The sequence below is a fragment of the Pipra filicauda genome, unplaced genomic scaffold, assembly GCF_003945595.2.
Source record: "Pipra filicauda isolate LSUMZ 115617 unplaced genomic scaffold, ASM394559v2 scaffold244_size1468961_pilon, whole genome shotgun sequence".
Lineage (NCBI taxonomy): Eukaryota > Metazoa > Chordata > Aves > Passeriformes > Pipridae > Pipra > Pipra filicauda.
In genome coordinates, this window is record NW_024104359.1 from 573,683 (window position 1) to 592,940 (window position 19,258).

General features: G+C 43.9%; 1 protein-coding gene across 1 annotated transcript in view; it reads right to left on the reverse strand.

Moving 5' to 3' along the window:
* Positions 1–19,258, reverse strand: part of LOC113994350 (multiple epidermal growth factor-like domains protein 6) — a 194,091-nt gene that overhangs the window by 16,493 nt on the left and 158,340 nt on the right. The window contains exons 23-30 of the mRNA XM_027733287.2: positions 17,480–17,608; positions 11,643–11,771; positions 6,362–6,490; positions 4,611–4,739; positions 3,999–4,124; positions 2,838–2,966; positions 2,496–2,624; positions 1,278–1,409 (exon numbers count right to left, since the gene is read on the reverse strand). Coding sequence (XP_027589088.2) covers positions 1,278–1,409; positions 2,496–2,624; positions 2,838–2,966; positions 3,999–4,124; positions 4,611–4,739; positions 6,362–6,490; positions 11,643–11,771; positions 17,480–17,608 — 1,032 coding nt within the window. The remainder of the gene's footprint in view (positions 1–1,277; positions 1,410–2,495; positions 2,625–2,837; positions 2,967–3,998; positions 4,125–4,610; positions 4,740–6,361; positions 6,491–11,642; positions 11,772–17,479; positions 17,609–19,258) is intronic.

Consider the following 19,258-nt stretch of genomic DNA (forward strand, 5'->3'; position numbering starts at 1 on the left):
TAGTTGATCTCCACTACTGCTCTAACATTTATTATAATCTAATGTATAATGGATCCAGATGGCTCCAGCCTCAATGTTGAAGGCCAGACTTCGATCTCACTTACAGCAAAAACTGATGTACAAAGGAAGATTGAATCAATCTTTTCTATTTTATTTATAATTTATATTTTAAAGAATAGCTTGTGATGACATGATGGTACCACAAAAGCCAACGTCTAAAATGAGTCTCTTTCCTGCTTCTACTCAAGGAATAAATAACAGGTTTAACCCTTACTAGAGCTGCACATGTTACAGCTGGCTTTTGTATACAAACTGTCACCCAAAAAAGTAATTAAACCAGGGCCACACTGCATTCCTAAGAAAGGAAAATCAGCGTTCGCCAAAGAGAGAAAGGCTGAGCTCGAAAGACAACGGCTTTTTTTTCCTTTATTTTTTTTCCTCCCTTCAAAATGAGACTATTACAAGCCATGGAGTAAAACCAAAATTAAAGTTGTAAATAAAAAGGTAATTAACTGTCTCCTTTATTGGCTACTTTGGTATGTGTTTCTTATCAGTCGCCACATTCCAGCAGAAACAACTTTACAGATGTCCTAAAATACCGGCATGAGGCGTGTGGATCTGGGAATATTTTTTATGATGGAGCATTGGGCCAGTTGGCATTTTGTCCTCTACACTAGTCACCATTTTTCAATCCAGAGTAACAGTTGGTTTAATTTGATTGTTCCTCAGAAGGCCCTACAACTGAAGGGACTTTATGAATCACTCAGATTTATTGCCAATTGCAGCTTGTTGTTTTCTCATAACCATTTGTCCTTACTTGAGCACGCAGAGATTTCGGGAAGTATTTTGGACTTGGTATTTGGAAATGAAAGAGCTACTCAATATCCAGGTGTAGCTGAAGATGGGAGGTGTAAATGCAGAAGATATATTTATATCCTTTAGCGTGGCATGAAACTGGAAAGAATCTACCTAATAAATCTGGGAGTTTTAAACATTAATTTATGTGTTGAATTAATTACATTTTCAAATTAAAAATTTTAAAATACATATTTTTAAATTAACCCCTTTCAATAATACGGGTATTTTTATTACTGTAAATTAATATGCTTACTTCTTATACTATAACTTCTTACACTAAAATTTTTATATATAGATATCTATATAAAAACCTCTATTTCTCTCAGTCAACACTGAGGGTACTGACACAGATGAACTCAAAAGCACCAGCACATTCTCCTGCATGACTCAGTCCTCTCTCCAAAAGGCAGGTTACTCACGGAGGTGGCACTGGGCACCGTGGTACCCCGGGATGCAGGAGCATTCTCCAGTCACAGGGTGACATTCCTGGTTCTCGGCAGAGCACTGGCACACTCCGTTACAGTTCCTCCCATACGTGCCCGGTGGACAAGCTTTGGGAAGAAAAAATGTAAACCAATAAATTAAATTTGTCTTGGTAAATATAGCACTCAAACAAAGAGCGAGCTCAAATTTATTAAATAAAATCCCTGCCTATGGAACAACGCTCTCCTCCGGGACTTTGGATTTATTACATTTACTTGGGGGTTACTTGACTGCTTGATTTTGTTTTGTTCAGTCAATTTGTGCCCAACTGTCAAGGGCCAGATACAATTTTCTTGTCACTAGAAAAAAATCATAGGGAAATGTCAGGTAAAATTGACTAAAATAACAGTATAATTCCCAAGGGACCAGGCGTGTGGATAAAGACATTCTACCTTTTGCGGAGAGTTTAAACTTGCAAAGCTGCTGTGGCATCAACATCTCCACAGCTCTCATTCTGCCTGTTGACAGCCACATTGCCTGCAGGTTTGGACCTTCCACATGTAATTCTTAGGTCTGACTTCCATTAAGTTGCCCTAGCTATGGGTCAGGATTTAGAGTCCTTTAGTGGGGGATACAGGACACTGATGTCAATTCTTTCAATTCTTATTTATTTCTGGTTTTCCTTTTGCTGAAGCAGGGCTCAGGCAAAGCTTTGTAAGGAGGAACAAAGTCAGGGTGCTGCAGCTGGGGTCAGAGCAGGAGCCTGCTTCCAAAGACAGCTCTGGGTGAAAAACTCCATGCTGAAGAAAAACCAGATAATGCCCTTCCTGTGAGCTCTGAGAGCAGGAATAGATGGTCTCTCATGGGGACAAGGCCAAGAGAAACCTGATCTGCTGCTTTACTGACAGCACAGCGATGGCTGCGGGCAGGAGCTGGGCTCCACTGGCACCTCCTCAGCCTATTTGGATCCAGTTCAGCCCCCAGCTGCTCTGAGAGCCGCAAACCCAGAGAGGGCAAACCCAACCATCCCAAACTGCGCCTGGCACAGAGTTCAGAGCCGGGCAAGGGACAAGCAGCCCTTGGCCATCCTCCCTGCTGTCAGGTTGTTGTCTCCTCCCTCTTCAGGCACTATATCATCAGGTTGGTACTGAAGAAATTAATTTCTTAATTAATTTACATGGGAAGCGTTTGCATTTTTATAACAACCAACTTACTTTTCTCGCAGCCGTGGCCGGTGAATCCCGGGGGACAACCGCAGGCTCCCGTCAGGTGGTGGCAGGGGCTGCCGGGAGGACAGCGGCACTGCTGGGCACAGCCCGTGCCAAACCGGCCTGGCAAACACGCTGCAGGGGTGACACCAACCCTTGTCAGGGTGCAGGGCAGGGCCCGGGCAGGACGGGGCAAAGCCACCCCGATCCAGCAGATCCGCTGCTCCCATCCCTGTGAGTGCCTCCAGACCAACCCCGTGGCACAAGGTGGGAGCGAAAACACCCCGCCACCAGCCCTGGATTTGGGAGGAACATGTGCACCAACCTGAACTGCCTTCCTTCACTCACGTTTGTCACAGTGCCTCCCTCGCCATCCCTTCTGGCAGTGACACGCTCCGGTTTGGTGGTGGCAGGACAAGCCATGCACGCAGTCACACCGCTCCTCGCACCGCTTCCCAAAATATCCCGGGGGGCAGGCTGAGGGGGAGGAGACAGAGCAACAGCTCTACCTGCTGCATGGACAGCATCCACCGCTGGTAACCAGCCAATATCATCCTTGACTGTGGGATGCATATTTGGCAGAGTGCATGGCCAGAAAAATCAGTGAAAGAGAAGATACTAAAAATATCAAAAGCATTTAGTGCTGGCTGTTAATGAGTCCACACAGGAAAGCTTACAAAGACTTAGTCGTAGTCTGGAGTGTTAGTCCAGATATAGAGATGGTGATGCCATTTGATTTGACACAACTGTGCACAAAGAAACAGCTGTTTGAACAGAGAAAACATGCTCTGTCCACAAACTGCTTCCACCTCTCAGTGCAGAGAGTCAAAGAGAAGGTTAGGCCTGAAGAAAGGAAAGGGGGGGAACTGTGAAGGTTTTACAGGCCACGCTGTTGGCTGAGGTTTTGAGAGCCCTCAGCACCTGAGGAGATATCAGAAAACTGCTCATGTCTTGCAAAAATCACAACACCTCAGTGGCCAAGCTGAAAGCACATTTCAAGTCACCTGCACATGAGATTTCATCCCTATTTCAGGGATTCAGATGGTTCTAAACATGCCTAACAGCTTTGTCAAATCTGGATCTGGATCTTTGTCAAATGCAAGATCTGTAAATCTGAACCATCACAGTTTATTTTGCTGAGCTCCTCTCAGTGACCCACAGAGACTCAGCAGCAGGTGGTTGATCTGGCAAATTGTCCTTAAAACTCCCTCCCTTTTGTATGCTCTTCCTTGTACCCCTAAGGCAGAGAAATACCTTCATTTTCTTAGCAGGCAGAGAACAGAGGTAGGAGATAAAATTATTTGGACAAGGGCATGGTTGGGCAGAGAGGGCATGGTTATCACAGCCCCAGAGCCTGTGGGGCTGAGACATGGGGTGAGCAGGCATGAATCTTGACTGGCCTACAGAATATTGGAAAACTAAGACACAAAATAGAAAAGGACTTCATACTGTGGAGGCAGAAATGGCTGGTTGTTAAAATCAAGCATCTGCAGAAGGAGCTGCCCTTACCAACATCACAGTGGTCCCCAGTCCAGCCGGCACGACAGACGCATTTCCCAGAGGGCTGGTCACACACCCCGTGGTGGCAGCTGCAGTTCTGCTCACAGCCCTCTCCATGCTGCCCACCCCCACACTCTGAAACAAGATGGGGGAGACTGACAGAGGGCCTGGCTGGAGGAGCTCCAGGAGGAACATACTTATGCCTCTGCAAGACAGTGAGCCACCTAAACTGGTCTTAAAAACCTTCAGTGAGAGAGATTTTGAAGCCTCCCTTAACAAAATTCCTTAGAAATAAATATTTTTTTTCTCTTGGAGGATTTACTACTTTTTTCTCCTCAAATGAAGGTCATTACCTATTTTCCCTGTCCCTAGGGGACAGGGAATAGCTTATTTTTCTCATCTATTAAAGAAGTTTCCAGCACCATCGTACATTCAAGTGCCAATATCTCCCTCATCTCTGACTAAACAACCCCAATTTTTTCAGCCTCTCCACACCTAGTGCTCTCCATCCCTCTGCCTTCTCTTTTTTCCTGTGTTGTCTCAAACCAGACCCCACCACAACTGAATTTCCTAGCAGAGCAACTGAGGTGCTGGAGGGATGGAGGATGTTATGAGACTCACCCAGCTCACATGCTGCCCCTGTCCAGCCCTGGGGACACTGGCACTCTCCTGTCACACTGTCACACGTGGCCTGGCCATGGCAGACACAGCGCTGGAGGCAGTTTGCACCATACCATCCAGGAGGGCAGCCTGGGAAGGGGAGGCAGCACAAAACATTCCATTAGGGAGTGCAGGAAAAAAATGCAGGTTAAACACCACCCTTTCCCAGCTCACACCCCTTCTCGCCCTGGAAGATGCTGTGGGAGGTACACCAAGTAGAAATGGGGACATGATTGATAAGGAATTACTCAGGGTAAAACTGGTCTGGGAACAAAATAGTGGATGAAGTGAATTAGCTGTGACCCACCAAATGACCTTGAGATTTCCTGCTTGCACCAACAAAAAACACCCCTTGGTTCCTGCCAGCTTTCTCAACACCAAGGAGGGGAGTTATTGATTCCCCTCTTTTCAGAATCTCTTTGTACACTTCTCTTAAAATCATGGTTCCTTCTCTAATTAATCCTGCCGTCCACAGCTGGCTGATGAAATTTCACAGTTTACCTGGTTTTAATTTAGCAAGTTTGTATTAATACCCATCAGAACCAGATGGACAGACTCTAACTTTTTGGCACAAAAAAACCCCAAACCTCTGTCATATGCCAGAGTGACACCTCTTTAGGATGGCAACAGGAGTGAGTTCTCACTCTGCAAAAGCACAGTCACAGCAGGATGGCTCCCCCAGCCTCATACAATTTTTCTACCTCCTTACTTCCAAAGAGAAAAGAAATCCCCAAACATATCTTTAAAGGAAAAGGGTAATTTGACAATGTCTTCATATTTGACAACAGCTTTTTTAACTTTTGCTTTGGTTTTGTCTTTGAGGCTCTCAGACAAACCAGAAAAATTTAGGTCATGTCATATACGTCATCAAGAGCGGTTTGGTACCTTCACAATTTTTTGATCCTTCGTGGAAAGAACTCTTCAGGTCCGGTTTTAAAGGGGATACACTTAATTTATATATTATTCTACCCCTGTCAGCTTTCATCCCCTTTCCCTAACATTCCTCTTGGTATGCTGAAGGCCATTGAGTGAAGGTGCTGACACCAAAGCCCAGCTCACCCAGGAGCATCCATAGCAGCATTTCCAGCTCCATGGCACTGCTGGCAGTACAGGGAAGGCACAGAACAAGGAGCCTTCTGCAATGGGGATGGACAGACTTTCCAGCAGGTGAGGTGCAGAGGATTAGGTCACACAAGCTGCAGTGCAGCCTTTCTTTGCCAGCCTCTTTTCTTAAGGCTCCGTGGAGTTGGGCTTGTGTTTGAGTCACACGTATGGGTCTAATTGCCCAGGCTCAATGCCTTTCACATGTCCTGGATTTAGCCCACGTCTGGAACAGCACACGGTAATGACGAGGATCAGTCGGGCGCATGGGATGGTAAATCAGGCCATAGAAAAGAAACAGAGCTTCACTTCAGTGTCATAATTTGGAGTTTTATGGACCTTTTCTCCCTTCATCAGCCCTCAAAATCAGCTCTCTTTCCCGTTTATGGCTGTTTCAGCCCCCTCTGCCCCGTGCACACTGAGCTCCTACACCCTGCAATGGTGCCGTGGATTTATTTAATGGACCGATCACGTCATTGCGGATACAGAACCAGTGACAACACAAGGCAATGAGCTGATAGTTAAAATACCAGTGAACTTCCCCCAAGCAGATGTTTTATTTTTTTTCCCTCCTATAATCCTTCTTCAGGGGGTTGAATTTCCAACTGTACCTTCTTGGCAGGTGGTTCCTTTCCAGCCCGGGCTACAAAGGCACGTCCCAGTGACGTGATGACAGAGCGCTCCGTTGTGACAGTGACAAGAGTTGCTGCAGCCCGGCCCGTAGCTATTCCCTTGGCAGGCTGTAATGAGAGAATTCCATAAAACTCCATCAGGAACCATCAAAGGAGGCACTGCACAGAGCAAACCTGAGACACAACCCAGTGCCAGGGAAATCAGGTTGGAATTGTCTTCTGATGACACACTTTTCACATCACAAGGGTGCCTAACACCATATATAATCATAAAATCATTAAGGATGGAAAAGACTTCCAAGATCAAGTCCAGCCTTTGGCCTAATACCACCATGCTCATTAAGCCAAATTGCAGAATGCCACATCTACTCATTTTTTTGAACACTTCAAGTGATGGTGACTCCACCATTCCCGGAAATAAATATATACATTTATATAAAACCATTTATTAACCTGACACTAGATAGAATAATAGAACTGTTTAGGTTTGAAAAGACCTTTAAGATCATTAAGTCTAACCATTAACTCAGTACTGCCAAGTCCACCACAGCATCAGCCAATACAACTGCAAAGGGTATTTTAAAACAATTCTGCAAATTAGGATCACATAAAATGAAACTGCTCTGCAACACTTGCAATTTAGAGGTAATGTATCTTATGAGAGCCTAGCACAATAATGTGGCTTAAAAATATGTATCATAGCACATTCTGAAGAGGTTTTTATGGAAGGGCTGGACCGCTGGGGTGATGGATCAGCTGTCAGCCCCGGCCCTGCAGAATGTCTTTGTGCTAAACTAATGGTCCAGCAGAACCACCAGCCCGACAGCCCGGGTATTTATTTGCATCCTGGTAAGAGAACTGACAACTTCATTGTTTTCAGTGTTCATTTTTCACAGCTGGATGCCTTCGCTCGCCCCGACTCTCATTCTTTGGTCAGAGAGGGGTGATATTTTCAGTGAGTTTGGTTAAGCAGCTGGCTCCCAGGTGAAAACTTAACGCAGCCATCTCGCAAGCGTACGCTCGCCGCAGCTCTGCTTTCAGTGCTGCTGCCTGTGAAAAATGGCAGTGATAAAATTCCCGCAGTCCCCACTGCATTGGAGATTTGGATGGCTTTAAATGGTGGAAAGCAGACAGTACTGCTACCCTGTTTTCTTCAGATATCTCCCCAAAAATATACAAAGCGAGTTGATGCAGCTGGATCACCTCCTTGGATGGTTTTTGTCCTGTCTTGCAGGGGCTCTCCTGCACTTGGACAAAGCTGCCAGAGTCTCTCATCCCTGCAGCATTTCTGGCATGCACTGGAGAAGCAAAAAAACCCCAGATCCCTAATCCAGAAGAGTGTCCTGCGCTTGCTGGATGTGACAGCTCCCAGGCTCAGACCCAAACAGTGACTTTCCACCCAAACCTCAATACCTTTGAGGGTGTCAGTGAACGAGATGCAGTGTTGAAGGAGGACATGTCCCTGGGGACAGAAGGGAGGTGTGAAACCATCTTGGTCTCAGAGGTGAACTTGGTTGACAGTATCTGATACATTCTCAGCCCTTTTCTTCCCATCTGAAGACTTCCAGCTTCCCAGCCTGTTTCTCAGACACCATTTCTCCCAGGACTTCTTTTCAGCAGTGTTCGTTTTTGTCATCACTTGGACCTCATTCACGTTGAAACCACAAGAAAGAGAAGGAGCTCAGTCCCATCACAGCTAAAAGTTTGCTCTGCAAATGAGGCTTGGTTGCCAAGTGAAAAGTTCAGCCCATCCTACAAAGCTCTGGCTCGATTTTGGGAGCAGAACTAAATATTTCCACAATACAGACCAGAACTATAGCATAACCAAGCCAAAGGAAAAACCAGCTCACCACCAGGTCCCCTGACTGGTTACCAGTGGTTTGTGTGAGGTTTTTGGAGTATGTGTGCAAAGCTCTTGTTACACTTATTGAGAAGATAAAAGAGTGTTCCAGTGAAAATTCTGGTAAGAGAGCAAACATTTCTGGAGAAGAAAATTTTTATTATTCTATTGGGTGAATACAAATGCTTTTTGCTTCTTGGTGGGACAATCCTGATTATCAAAGTACTTTTCTGAAGATTAAGAAAATAATTTATATACTGAAGCTATTTCATGAAGTTCCACAACTGAATGTACAATATTCCTGGGCCTTATCTTTGTTCTCCATGGTGAGTGAAAAGGGAAGACTCAATCCAAAGGTTTAAATAATTAGATTTCTCTCTCTTTCAAAATTTTCCTCTCAGTGCCTTTCCCCCATAAGAGAAGGATTTACTTGTTTGCAGTCTTTAAAATCCCATTTTTGCATGCAGAGTAAGGAATATATGAACCTGGAGAATTTCTTCCAGACTGAAAGTCAAAAGCCACCCAAAGTGCCCAGGAGCACAGGGAAATGATGGGCACTAATGTTCTACAGGGTGTCCAGAAGCTTTGTTTTCATGCAGATCCTGTGGATCATTCTCCACAAACTGAAATACTGGATTTAAAAGAATAGGGAATTTGCAAAGTCAAGTGTTCACATGCCACGAAATGTCAAACCTCTATTATCAATGCTTCTGGCAGAACCAATCTTTCTGTACTTGTTTATTTTTCAAACTAATGTGGTTTCTCTTTTTACCACAAGGAACCTCTTTTGTGAAGTTCCTGCTGAGCCCAAACAGCTTCAAAAAGAGGCATTTTTAGTACTGATAGAATTAGGGTAAAATTCAGATGTTTAATTGTGTTTAGCTTCTACAGACCATATTCAACATGAGATTCCTGGAGGTTTGGGTTGATTTTTTAAAGACTGCAAACTATGAATGAGTTTGTATAGAATCATAGAATGGTTTGGGGTGGAAGTAACCATAAAGATCATCTAGTTCCAACTCCCCTGCCATGAACAGTGATGTTACTCACTAAATCAGGTTGCTCAGGGCCCCATCCAATCTGGCCTTGAACACTTCCAGGGATGGAGTATACAGAAAGGAAGGTTACACTCTGTCCTAAAGAAATGCCAAATGTCAGATCCCCACTTCTGTATCACTGAAGCATCTTGACACTCAATGAAGCAGTTTATTAAAACCCCAAAAAAAGAATAGGCAACAGACTTTTCCTAAATCTCTTTCTTGGAACCCTAAAATATCTTAGGTGCACACTCAAAAAAAAAATAAAAAAAAATAAAATCTCCAAACACAGACTGAAGCTGAGGCAGAGCTTGCTTGGCAGATTTCATCCCAGTTTAACATAATTCATTTTCAAACAAACTGAAAACCACAGTCTGGTAATGGAAAGCATTAGGCAGCTTCAACAAAAGGCATCACTGTCTCTATTGCCCATAATTAGATAGCAGAGCATAAAATGCACTGCATGGCTGGCTTAAGATCAATTCAAATCCCATGATGTCAAAATTATTCCTCAATATCCTCCAGCACATTGCCTGCAATCTGATTACTTCCACACGAGTGCTGTCCTTCCAGCTGCTCGAGCTGGTCCCAGGAACCAGCAAGGTGAATATTAAACACCCGGTGCGGATGGGGAGTGGTGAGCTCTCCCCCACCCCTGGCTGCCTCACTCTGAGCAGCTCTGGAGCAGCGTGAATGAGGTGCAGTCATAAAATCAAAATGAAGATTCCTCACTTAGCCAAGAGAAAAGGAGGTTACACTCTGCACTGTTCACTGACCTCACTCTTTTACTTACAGGGACCTTGGAGGCTTTGGCATCTTCACCAGCCTGAGGAATAAATCAACCAACACAAAGCTCTCATGGCTCAGGCACAAGGCAATAAACAGGTTTTTTTTCCTAATGTGAGTAGGGGAGGGGGCACAGGAGGCCATGGACAAAGAGCTGCATTTCTTAATTGACTTTAATGAAATACATAACAAAGCTTCCTGTCCCTAATGCAGGGTAAGGAACAGGGAAGGGGTGAGGTGACACATTGCAACCCTGTGGCTCAGCACTAAAACCAGGCTGTGACCAAGGAGCAAACATCACACCTGTTTAGCAGCACCTTTTCTGCTCTGTGGGATGGCTAAATGACTCTGGCTCTGCACTTATATTGTGGTCAATCCATGCATCTACAGACACAGGGTGTGTTACCACCAGCATCTTCAGGTGGTGGGTGATGGAGGGCCAAGTGTTCCTATGGGGGGCACAGGGAGGCACAAAGGACTGCAATGGTGAGATGCTGGCAGAAATGTCTAAAATCTGGGAAGATTCAGCAGCACTGACCCACCAGTAAATCACAAGAGCAGGGGATTCTGCAGGAGAAGATGGGTTGTGTTGCATGGTGGGGGCAAATAAGGGAAAAATATTATGAAGAGCAAGTGCTGCCCTCAAACAGGGCTGATGATAAGATGGCATAAGGCTGGAGAATAGAATTGCTTCAATACAAGCAACATTTCTCTCTTTTTTGTAAATTAAACCAATTCTCTTGCAGAAAACTACTACCCATGGTTTAAAGAAGTGTTCACAGAAGTGTTCACAGAGTTGGCTCCTTGTGGAACTGCTCTGGAGCCCAGCTCTACACCACGGTCCTGCAGACAGCAGTTGTATTTTCAAAAGGAAGTTTAGACCATGACATCATCCTAAAGTGAAACAAGGAAGTTGAGAGGCTAAACCCTGAAAATCTTAAAAAAGCCCACATATTTGCTAAACTTTGCAAATAGGCTCAGTGTTTCCATGTGTAATGTCATGTAGCTAAAGAAAAAAATATAATTTCCCATGAAATGTAGTGAAAAGTTTCTCAGAAGAGACAATGTTATACATACACACAAACACCTTTTTAGCTTAAAGAGCGTGGGATAATCCATGTTTGTGAACATCTAAGAAGTTGACATTTGTTTTAAAACAAATAACTTTTCTAATAATTAGTTAAAAACCTATTTTGTCACACTCAAATAACAAAACAGTCCCAGCTCTGATTTTTCCACTTTGCGCATTTGTAATCTGTCACTTTATAATTGATAATTGGATGAGACACACCAGAAACACATACAAAACATTTCATCTCTTAATGTCACACAAAAAGGAAAAGCTGGGAGTTGTCATATGGCAGGAGACAGCTCTGCTATTTAAAACCTGATGCTTATCATGTTTGACGAGTGCCAACAGCGGCCAAAAAAAAAAATGATGTTGACGATTTCCGCAGCTACCAAAAATTGTTCCCTTTTTTGGCATCTTTGGAAAGGAATGTGATCCAGCTAAAACTGTACCCCGGTAGGTCATCCTGCATTCCCAGGGCGAACCCATGCCAGTGCTGGGGGAGTTTGGGAGCAGGGGTGTACTCACGCTGCTCGCAGGTCTCTCCCAGCCAGCCCGGGAGGCAGCGGCATGTGCCCAGGACGTGGTCACAGCCAGCAGCATTCTTGCACTTGCACACCTGGTGGCAGTCAAGCCCAAAGAATCCTTCTGGACAAGCTGCAAATGCAAAACATTAATTTTTAGCACAGTTCCTGTTTGGTTTTTCTGTATAAACTCCAGCTCATCTTTTCACAGATGCTTAACAACCGAAGTTGCTTCAAGGGGCTAAGCCTGCACAATTCTGCTAAAAGCATCTTGGAAACATGTGACCCTTTTACATAAGCAATGGATTTCTGCACAGTAAAACATGGCTTAGAGTATTGAAAAGCCATAAAGCAAGTCAGAGAATGGAGCTGGGTTCACACAAGCTGGTACTTGTGCTTCTGTAACAAACAGAGGAAAAAAGAAATATTTCAACATAATGTGAGACTCCAGGGCCATCCCTGCTGATCTCCCTCCCTTTGGAAATGCAAAACTTCTGCTCCCATTTACTGTCCTGACACTTTTCTAAAGATTTTTTACAGCAAACATAAGCCACAGTGGTGTAGTTCAGTGCTGACATGAAAAACTGGCAAAGTGAATGAACAGAGAAAACCAAGATGAATTAAATGTAGCAAAACAACTCCAGGGAGCCGAAGGAGCTCCATACCTACATCTGGGAGATGTAAGGAAGAGCAGCACCATGGGTTCAATTTATATCTTTACCAGTGCTGAAAGCAGTAAAAATAAGCATTGGTACTTGTCAGTGGGCCACATCATAGCTAAATGTTTCACTACAAGAGTGCTAATGCTGCTATGTACAGTTTAAAAAAAATAAAATAGCCTTATTTAACATCTCTGCATATATATATGTGTGTGTCTAGCTTATTTAAATATCTGTATAATTATGTCTCACTAAATGACAATAAATCTGTAGATACACAATTATGTGTCACTCGTTCCCCAGAACCCCTGAATCAGTCTCAGGAATTATGCTGCTCATGAGATAAGCATAAGTTATTCAATAAAACTTATCTCTTTGTCCTCCTTGTCAATATAAACTTATATTTAAAACCAAATCCTCACACTTCTATCATGAAATCACAACAGCTGTCTTCCAATAGAGTCTTATGACAATTATTATCACATACACTACCCAACAACCCTCCACACTAATTTCACAGCCCTCAACCAGATCAGAATAACACTGGTATCATCATAGAATGATTTAGGTTGGAAAGGACCTTAAAGATCATCTCATTCCAACCCCCCTGCCATGGGCAGGGACACATTCCATTACACCAGGTTGCTCAAAGCCCCATCCAACCCGGTCTTGGACACTTCCAGGGAGTTATCCGTGTGCATCTTTCACTGTTGGACTCTTCTGTCATTTTTCTTGCCCTGTGTCTTCTCCATGCCCAGGTTTTTTGTCTCAGTCTGCTCATCCTGCCTCTTCCATGGATGCAGATTCTGTTCTCCAGCAGTGAGCTGTCTGCTTTGGCTACTAGTTGGGGGAATTCCACATCCATAGCCAGAGGCAAACCTGACCTTCATCCAGTGACAGCAGCAGTGTAACACACTGAGCATCTGCTTTGGCTCCTCTACTCTCAGAGCTTCTGCTCAGCTTGTGACTACAAACCACTGTTTCATCTACTCAAAATCAAAAGGCTGCTCTTGCCTTTCTCCTGTCCAAAAAGATTTCAGATTTCCCACCCTTCCCAAGCTTGTGCTGCCTCAGTAAAACAGGAAAGAGCTTCATACCAATGTAACACCATAATGCATCCATCAGCCTCTGCTCAAACTGCACTGGGAGAGAGCTGCTAGCAAGTTGTAAGGATGAGCCACCTGTGTGTGGTTTAATCTTTCTGTCCCTATTTATTCTGCTTCAACAGGCTTCTCCTGCTGAACCCTCAGCGACTTCAAAGCCCAACAAAGTTCTTTATTTAACAGAGGGACTACGCAGCCTTGTCAGCTGTTCCTCGACATGCACAGTATTTATTTTCCCTTTTTATCTTATTAAAACAGCAATCTTGCTGGGCTATCTTATGACAATGATTAACAGCTGTAATCTCAAGGGAGAAGTCCAGTCTGTCCGTCCCGTGGCAGTGCTGATCAGCAGCTAAGATGCAAATGTCACGTGCTGTGCCCCACAAGGGCAATATGTTGCTGTTACTAATGCATCAATTAATACATATTCTGCAGGAATGGCCCAAGACTCCTGCTGCCTTCAGTTAGTGAACTAATTGTCTGGCATTTGGGGATATTTGGTCAGATGAACCAGCGAACTGGATAATTCTTGTGTTGGCCTGATCCCATAACTGGACACAGCCTTGGGTCACACAGCACATACCAGGGAGCAGCAGGGAATGGAATTAAACAAAATTACAGTGCAGTGAAGGCAACCCCAATCTTCAAAGCGAGAGTAGCAGATGCTCAGCACTTCACAGAATTAAAACAATTATAACAATTGCCTCCCCAAACAGGAGCAGCCCCTGTTCAGGGCACGGTGACTGCTCGCTTGGCACATTTCTGACAGAGCTGGGAGTGTGGCTGGTGAAGGCAGGCACACCCGGATTCCTCTGGGTTTGCTGGGCTGCCTGACATCAGGAGCCCAGGCTCAGGCTTCCTCCATGTCAGATGTTTACATTTAGTTGAAGCAAGAATTGATATATTTATCTAATTATCACAATAAAGATTGGTTTTGGAGTTGGGATTTTTTGATTTTTTTTTCCCCCTTGCCTTTTCAGCTGTAAGTGCATTAAAACCAAAGCCCCTCAGCAGAAGCATCTTTTCTGGAGAAGATGCTACTTAGGTTATCTGTGATTGAACAGGAGAGAGAAAGGACTTTACAAAGCCATCTTTGCCATGATCCTCGCCTTTGCACAGTCCAGGAACGTAGAGGCATTAATTGCTACTTGTTCAAGACCAGCCAGAACTCCATGTGTGCCTCTGGTACCTCATCCCCAAGCAAGTAACATTCTCCACCCAGATAAGGAAGGTATCTAGTGGCATTGCTAGTAGCATCTACCAAAAATTATTCACTTTCCTTTGGTAATGCAAGACCTTGTGAAGAAACATATATTATTTCATCGGTGTTCTTTTTGTATCACTTGCTGCTTTCAAGAAAATTCAAAGGAAGCCTTTCCTAGATTGTTCCTACAGACTGAAAACATTTCTTTGTAGATTATTTTGTTTTCAGCCTTATTTGCAAACGTTACCTGTTTTGCAGCTGAAACAGTTCTGCTCATTTTGCAACTCCTTTGAAATAGATTTGAAAAGATTCACGAGGTTCATTTTCACAAAGGATTGAGTAGGGGTGAAAGATGGAGCAGGCATGTCCCACTTTCAGAAATGTCTAATTTTCTTTCAGGAAGTGTCTCAATAGCTTTATTCTTACCCATCATTATTATATGTGACCACAGCACTACTGCAGGGGCAGCAGTACCACTGAACGACACCAGATGAAGGGCAGCTGATCAAAGGTGACTCAGGGCAGAGCTGAACTGAGATGATGGGGGACAGACAAAAGTACTTTGAAGAGTGTGAGGTCACCTCCCAAATAATTCACAGCAAGGTCTCATGAAACAGCAGCCTGGAGCAAAGGTATCTCCTGCTATGAGTGAGCCTGGAAACTGTCTTTTGCTGGCAAATGATGATGATGATGGTGGGTGTTTGGCTGCTATCTGTATTACTGACAGGTGATATATGTAGGCTGAGACTTAGGAAGGACTAAAATTACATTAATTATTCTAATAAATAAGAAGAAGAGATTATGGAAATTTGTGGCAAGAACTTGGAAATGGCCACTTGAAGTGGTGTTTTCCAATAGGGACTGGCAGGCTAACCTATGAAGCCCTACTTCATACTGAAGGTCATAAATTAATGAAAAGGAACAGGAGTACTTTGCTCCCACCTGAAGAAATGAAAACCAATTCCAGAAAACCCAAAGGCAAATTTTGGGACTTCTGCAATTTCACCCTGAATCTTGATCCCACACTGCCACAATGCAAAATACCAGAAGCAACGATTGCAGGTTCAAACACCCTCACTGTGAAGGGGTGATATTAATTATTAATATTAGTCAATATTAGATTTTGTAAGGGACTGCCCTCTCCTAGAGCTTTGAACTTTGACGGCTGCAAAAGTCTCAGTCTCAACATCTCTATGACAACGGAAAAGTCCTTCCCAGCCGTGGGATGAGGCATCAGCAGGATGTGAAAAGTCTGAGGCAACACCGCAGTGCTGGGTGTCAATCCCTAAATTTGTGCCTGGGAGGCACAGAGCCTGGCCAGCGTGGGTGGATTGCCAAGAGGACGGCAAAAAGCACATCCCTGCCAGAAGGAAACCCTGCCAGTCTCCCAGTCACCAGAAACAGAAGCGCTGCAGCTCCTCACAGAAAAGGTGCCAAGAAGGTTCTACCAAGGGCAAACCACCCACACGTTTTCCTCCCTCGTCGTCTTTCGGAAGCAGCCAAACTGTTCTGGCTGAAATGTTTTATGTTAAAAGGTAACTCAGGTCAGCCCAGATCAAGCACCCTGCCTGCTTGAGAGAAAACACGTAGAAAACAGTGTTTTACGAATGTTAAGTACTAAATTCTACTCTCCCCTCCACAATCTTCTTTCAGGAATTAAAAAAGATAAAAATGTCCAACATGACTGATTTGGAAGGTGAGAGCTGTATTTTTTTTTTCCCTATAGATGTCATATTCCTCACACCTACTTTGGCAAAGGATATTTAGTTTCTTTGTTCCTATTATGATTCCTGCTGGAATGAGCAGATTTACACAACAACACAGACAAATGCTTTGTTTTTCCAATAAAGAATAATAATTAAAAAAAAACAGATTTAGGAAAACAGAGTTCAACTAAATCATAATAAAAAGGGGACATAATGGAGATACCATAAATTACAAAGCTCTATTTGCAGCAGAGCCTTGGAAAAAATATTTATTTTGTATAATAATCCCTGGTAAGAATGAGAAGGAAACAACAAGCAGTGTGTGAACACAAGCCAGTGGGTGCTTTCCTGGTCAGGCTGTGGAGCATCTCCCTTCCCATGAGAGGGCAGCAGCTGCCTGCAAGTGCTGCCACTTCCCTCTACTGTGGCTCTAATGGTGCCCTTGTAAACTGGCTGATAAAGCTGCTTTCTAAGCAAAACAATTGTGGTTTAAGGATCATAATTCGTGCAATTTTCAATCCTTTACACTTAAATAAGTTTCAGAGTGCCTGACTGACTATATGCTGTTTCTGTTGCATTTTTTATGATCTGCACAATGATGCAGCTCAACAGCAACCTCCTTCGGTGACGCCAAGGACTGACTTAATAATGTATTTAAGGAATCCAGTCCAGCACTTTAACCAAAGGACTAGGTGATAGAAGGTGATCTGTTGGATTTGTAAAGTTTAAAAGTATATCTGTTGTTAAAGATTTCCATTGGGATGATCCACATATCCATGTGCATCTTAATCGTTTCAGGGAGGCACGAGAAACAAGCAAGTATAAGGCTGAACAAGCATCTTCCTGCTCAGAGCTCAAATAGTAGGACTCTTTTTAAGAACAGCCTCCTTAAAGACGTGATACAGCCAGACCCTTAAGTATATATCTAATTTTAACCACGTGAAAATACATGCCCAACACCAGGCACCCAGTAAGAAGCTTTGTTGAGTTAGGATGGAAGCTCACATTTCGGTGTTGGTTTCCAAGTAAGTTCAATGTTTTATTTAAATCTGACACTGTAAATTTTAAAATCAGCTCTCTGAATTAAAAAAAAAACAACACAAAAAACCCCAAAAAACAACCAAAACCCTCTGCAGAAACCCAAAAGGGACCAGAGGGAGCAACAGTACCTCTTTCACAGAAGGTTCCTGTCCAGCCCGCTGTGCAGGCGCAGGCTCCGCTGACGTGGTCGCAGGCAGCTCCGTTCTGGCACTGACAGCTGTGCTCACAGCCTGGGCCAAAGCTTCCCTCGGGGCACCCTGCAGCACAGGAATCACAGCCACATGATGGGTTAGTGCTGGAGCAGATCAGGGATCGACAGGGAGTTTTGAGATACATGGGAAATCTTACTATTTCCAAAAGAAGAATCAAGGCATAATGGTAAGGGCTTAAAACTGAGGAGATTAAGTGTTCTCCTTGGGGTCTAGGTAAGTTGGGCTGGTTTTAAGATCTATTTTAGGAAAATACCATGGTGTTGAAATACTAAATTCTGCGAAGAAAACTGACATCTTCTAGTTGTAAAGCCTGAGACTTCACGAGTTCTGCCTGATGACACTTTGCCCACTGGTCTGGAGTTGCTTATGTGCACATCTCCTCTGGGACTTCATCAACTGGGAGGGGAGAAGCTCCTCTGTTTTCCTGCAAATCCTCTTTCCCCAGAAAGCTGGAGAAAATATGAAATGTGGTGATTTCCTTCGGAAAGCTCCAAACTGAGTGCTGCACATTTTATTTTCATGCTCTGCTTTGAAAAATTCAAATGAAAACATTACATCTGGGGGACAGATTAACAATTACATTTCCACAGCAGTTAATGTAAGGAGTTACAAAAGATTTGCATGGTACTCACTACTGGAAGAAAGAAAACATTTGAGAAAGAAAATAATTTCTTCCAGGATTATAGGAAAATCAATTAAGAACAGGGCCAGTTGCCTAATTCACATTAGATATTTTGGACAGGCTGAAACACAGAGATACACTTGGTTAAACACGATATTACAGTGCTCCACTCATTTTTGAAGACCATTCCTCTAAATGACTTATGTAGATTATTGCCAGATCTCTTCTAGAAGCATATGATTTTAGTGTTTGCATCAACAAAGTGATTTTCAGGCAATCTGGAAAGAATCACAGAGAACAGAAAGCAACGAGGGTCCTCAAAGACAATTCTATGCCTAGAATAAAGGGGTGGGTTTGGTGTTACTTATTTGGTGCCATAGGTGGGCAGTGATGGGAGCTGGCATGAATTCGGGTGCTCCTGCAGCTTACTGACTTTCTCCTAATTGGAGCCAACCTCTGTGTCTCTTACAGAGGAGTTGGGGTGGGAGGCAGGAGAATAGCAAGCTACCTTAAGTATTTCTTTGCTTTAAAATAGTAAAAAAACGGGCCATCGTTTAAATACGAATATGTTTGAACACATTGTTTGCACTTACAGGTGAAATTCAGGCCCCCCATTTGCATCCCCTCCTGCTCCCAAAGCTGCAGATCCCCGTGCATCCTGCCTCCCGTGCTAGTTCAACAAGTAAATACACTGAAGTGCACTTGTGCCTTAAAAGCTGGATCCTTCTCAGCGTTTTCACTTGAAATTTCAGTCAGAGTTCAGGGAATTTATGCCAGGAAAATCACACTGCAGGTGTGGGGCTCTCAGCAGAGCTTCCTTCAAACCCACAGTGCTTAGCCTGGAGCTGAGGCTTTCAAGGTGATGGCAAGGGGTCAGTACACTTCACAAACGATTTCACAGTCCACATCACAGAGAATCTGCCCCTGCCCGAGCAGGCACAGGCTGCTGTGATGCATGCTGAGATCCAGGCACCCCTCCAGAGAGCCTGCTCCTCAAGGGAAGGAGCCCAACCTGCAAGGAGAGGCTGGGGGTGTCTTGGGAGCAGAGGAGCTCTCCAGGGATAAAGATCTAA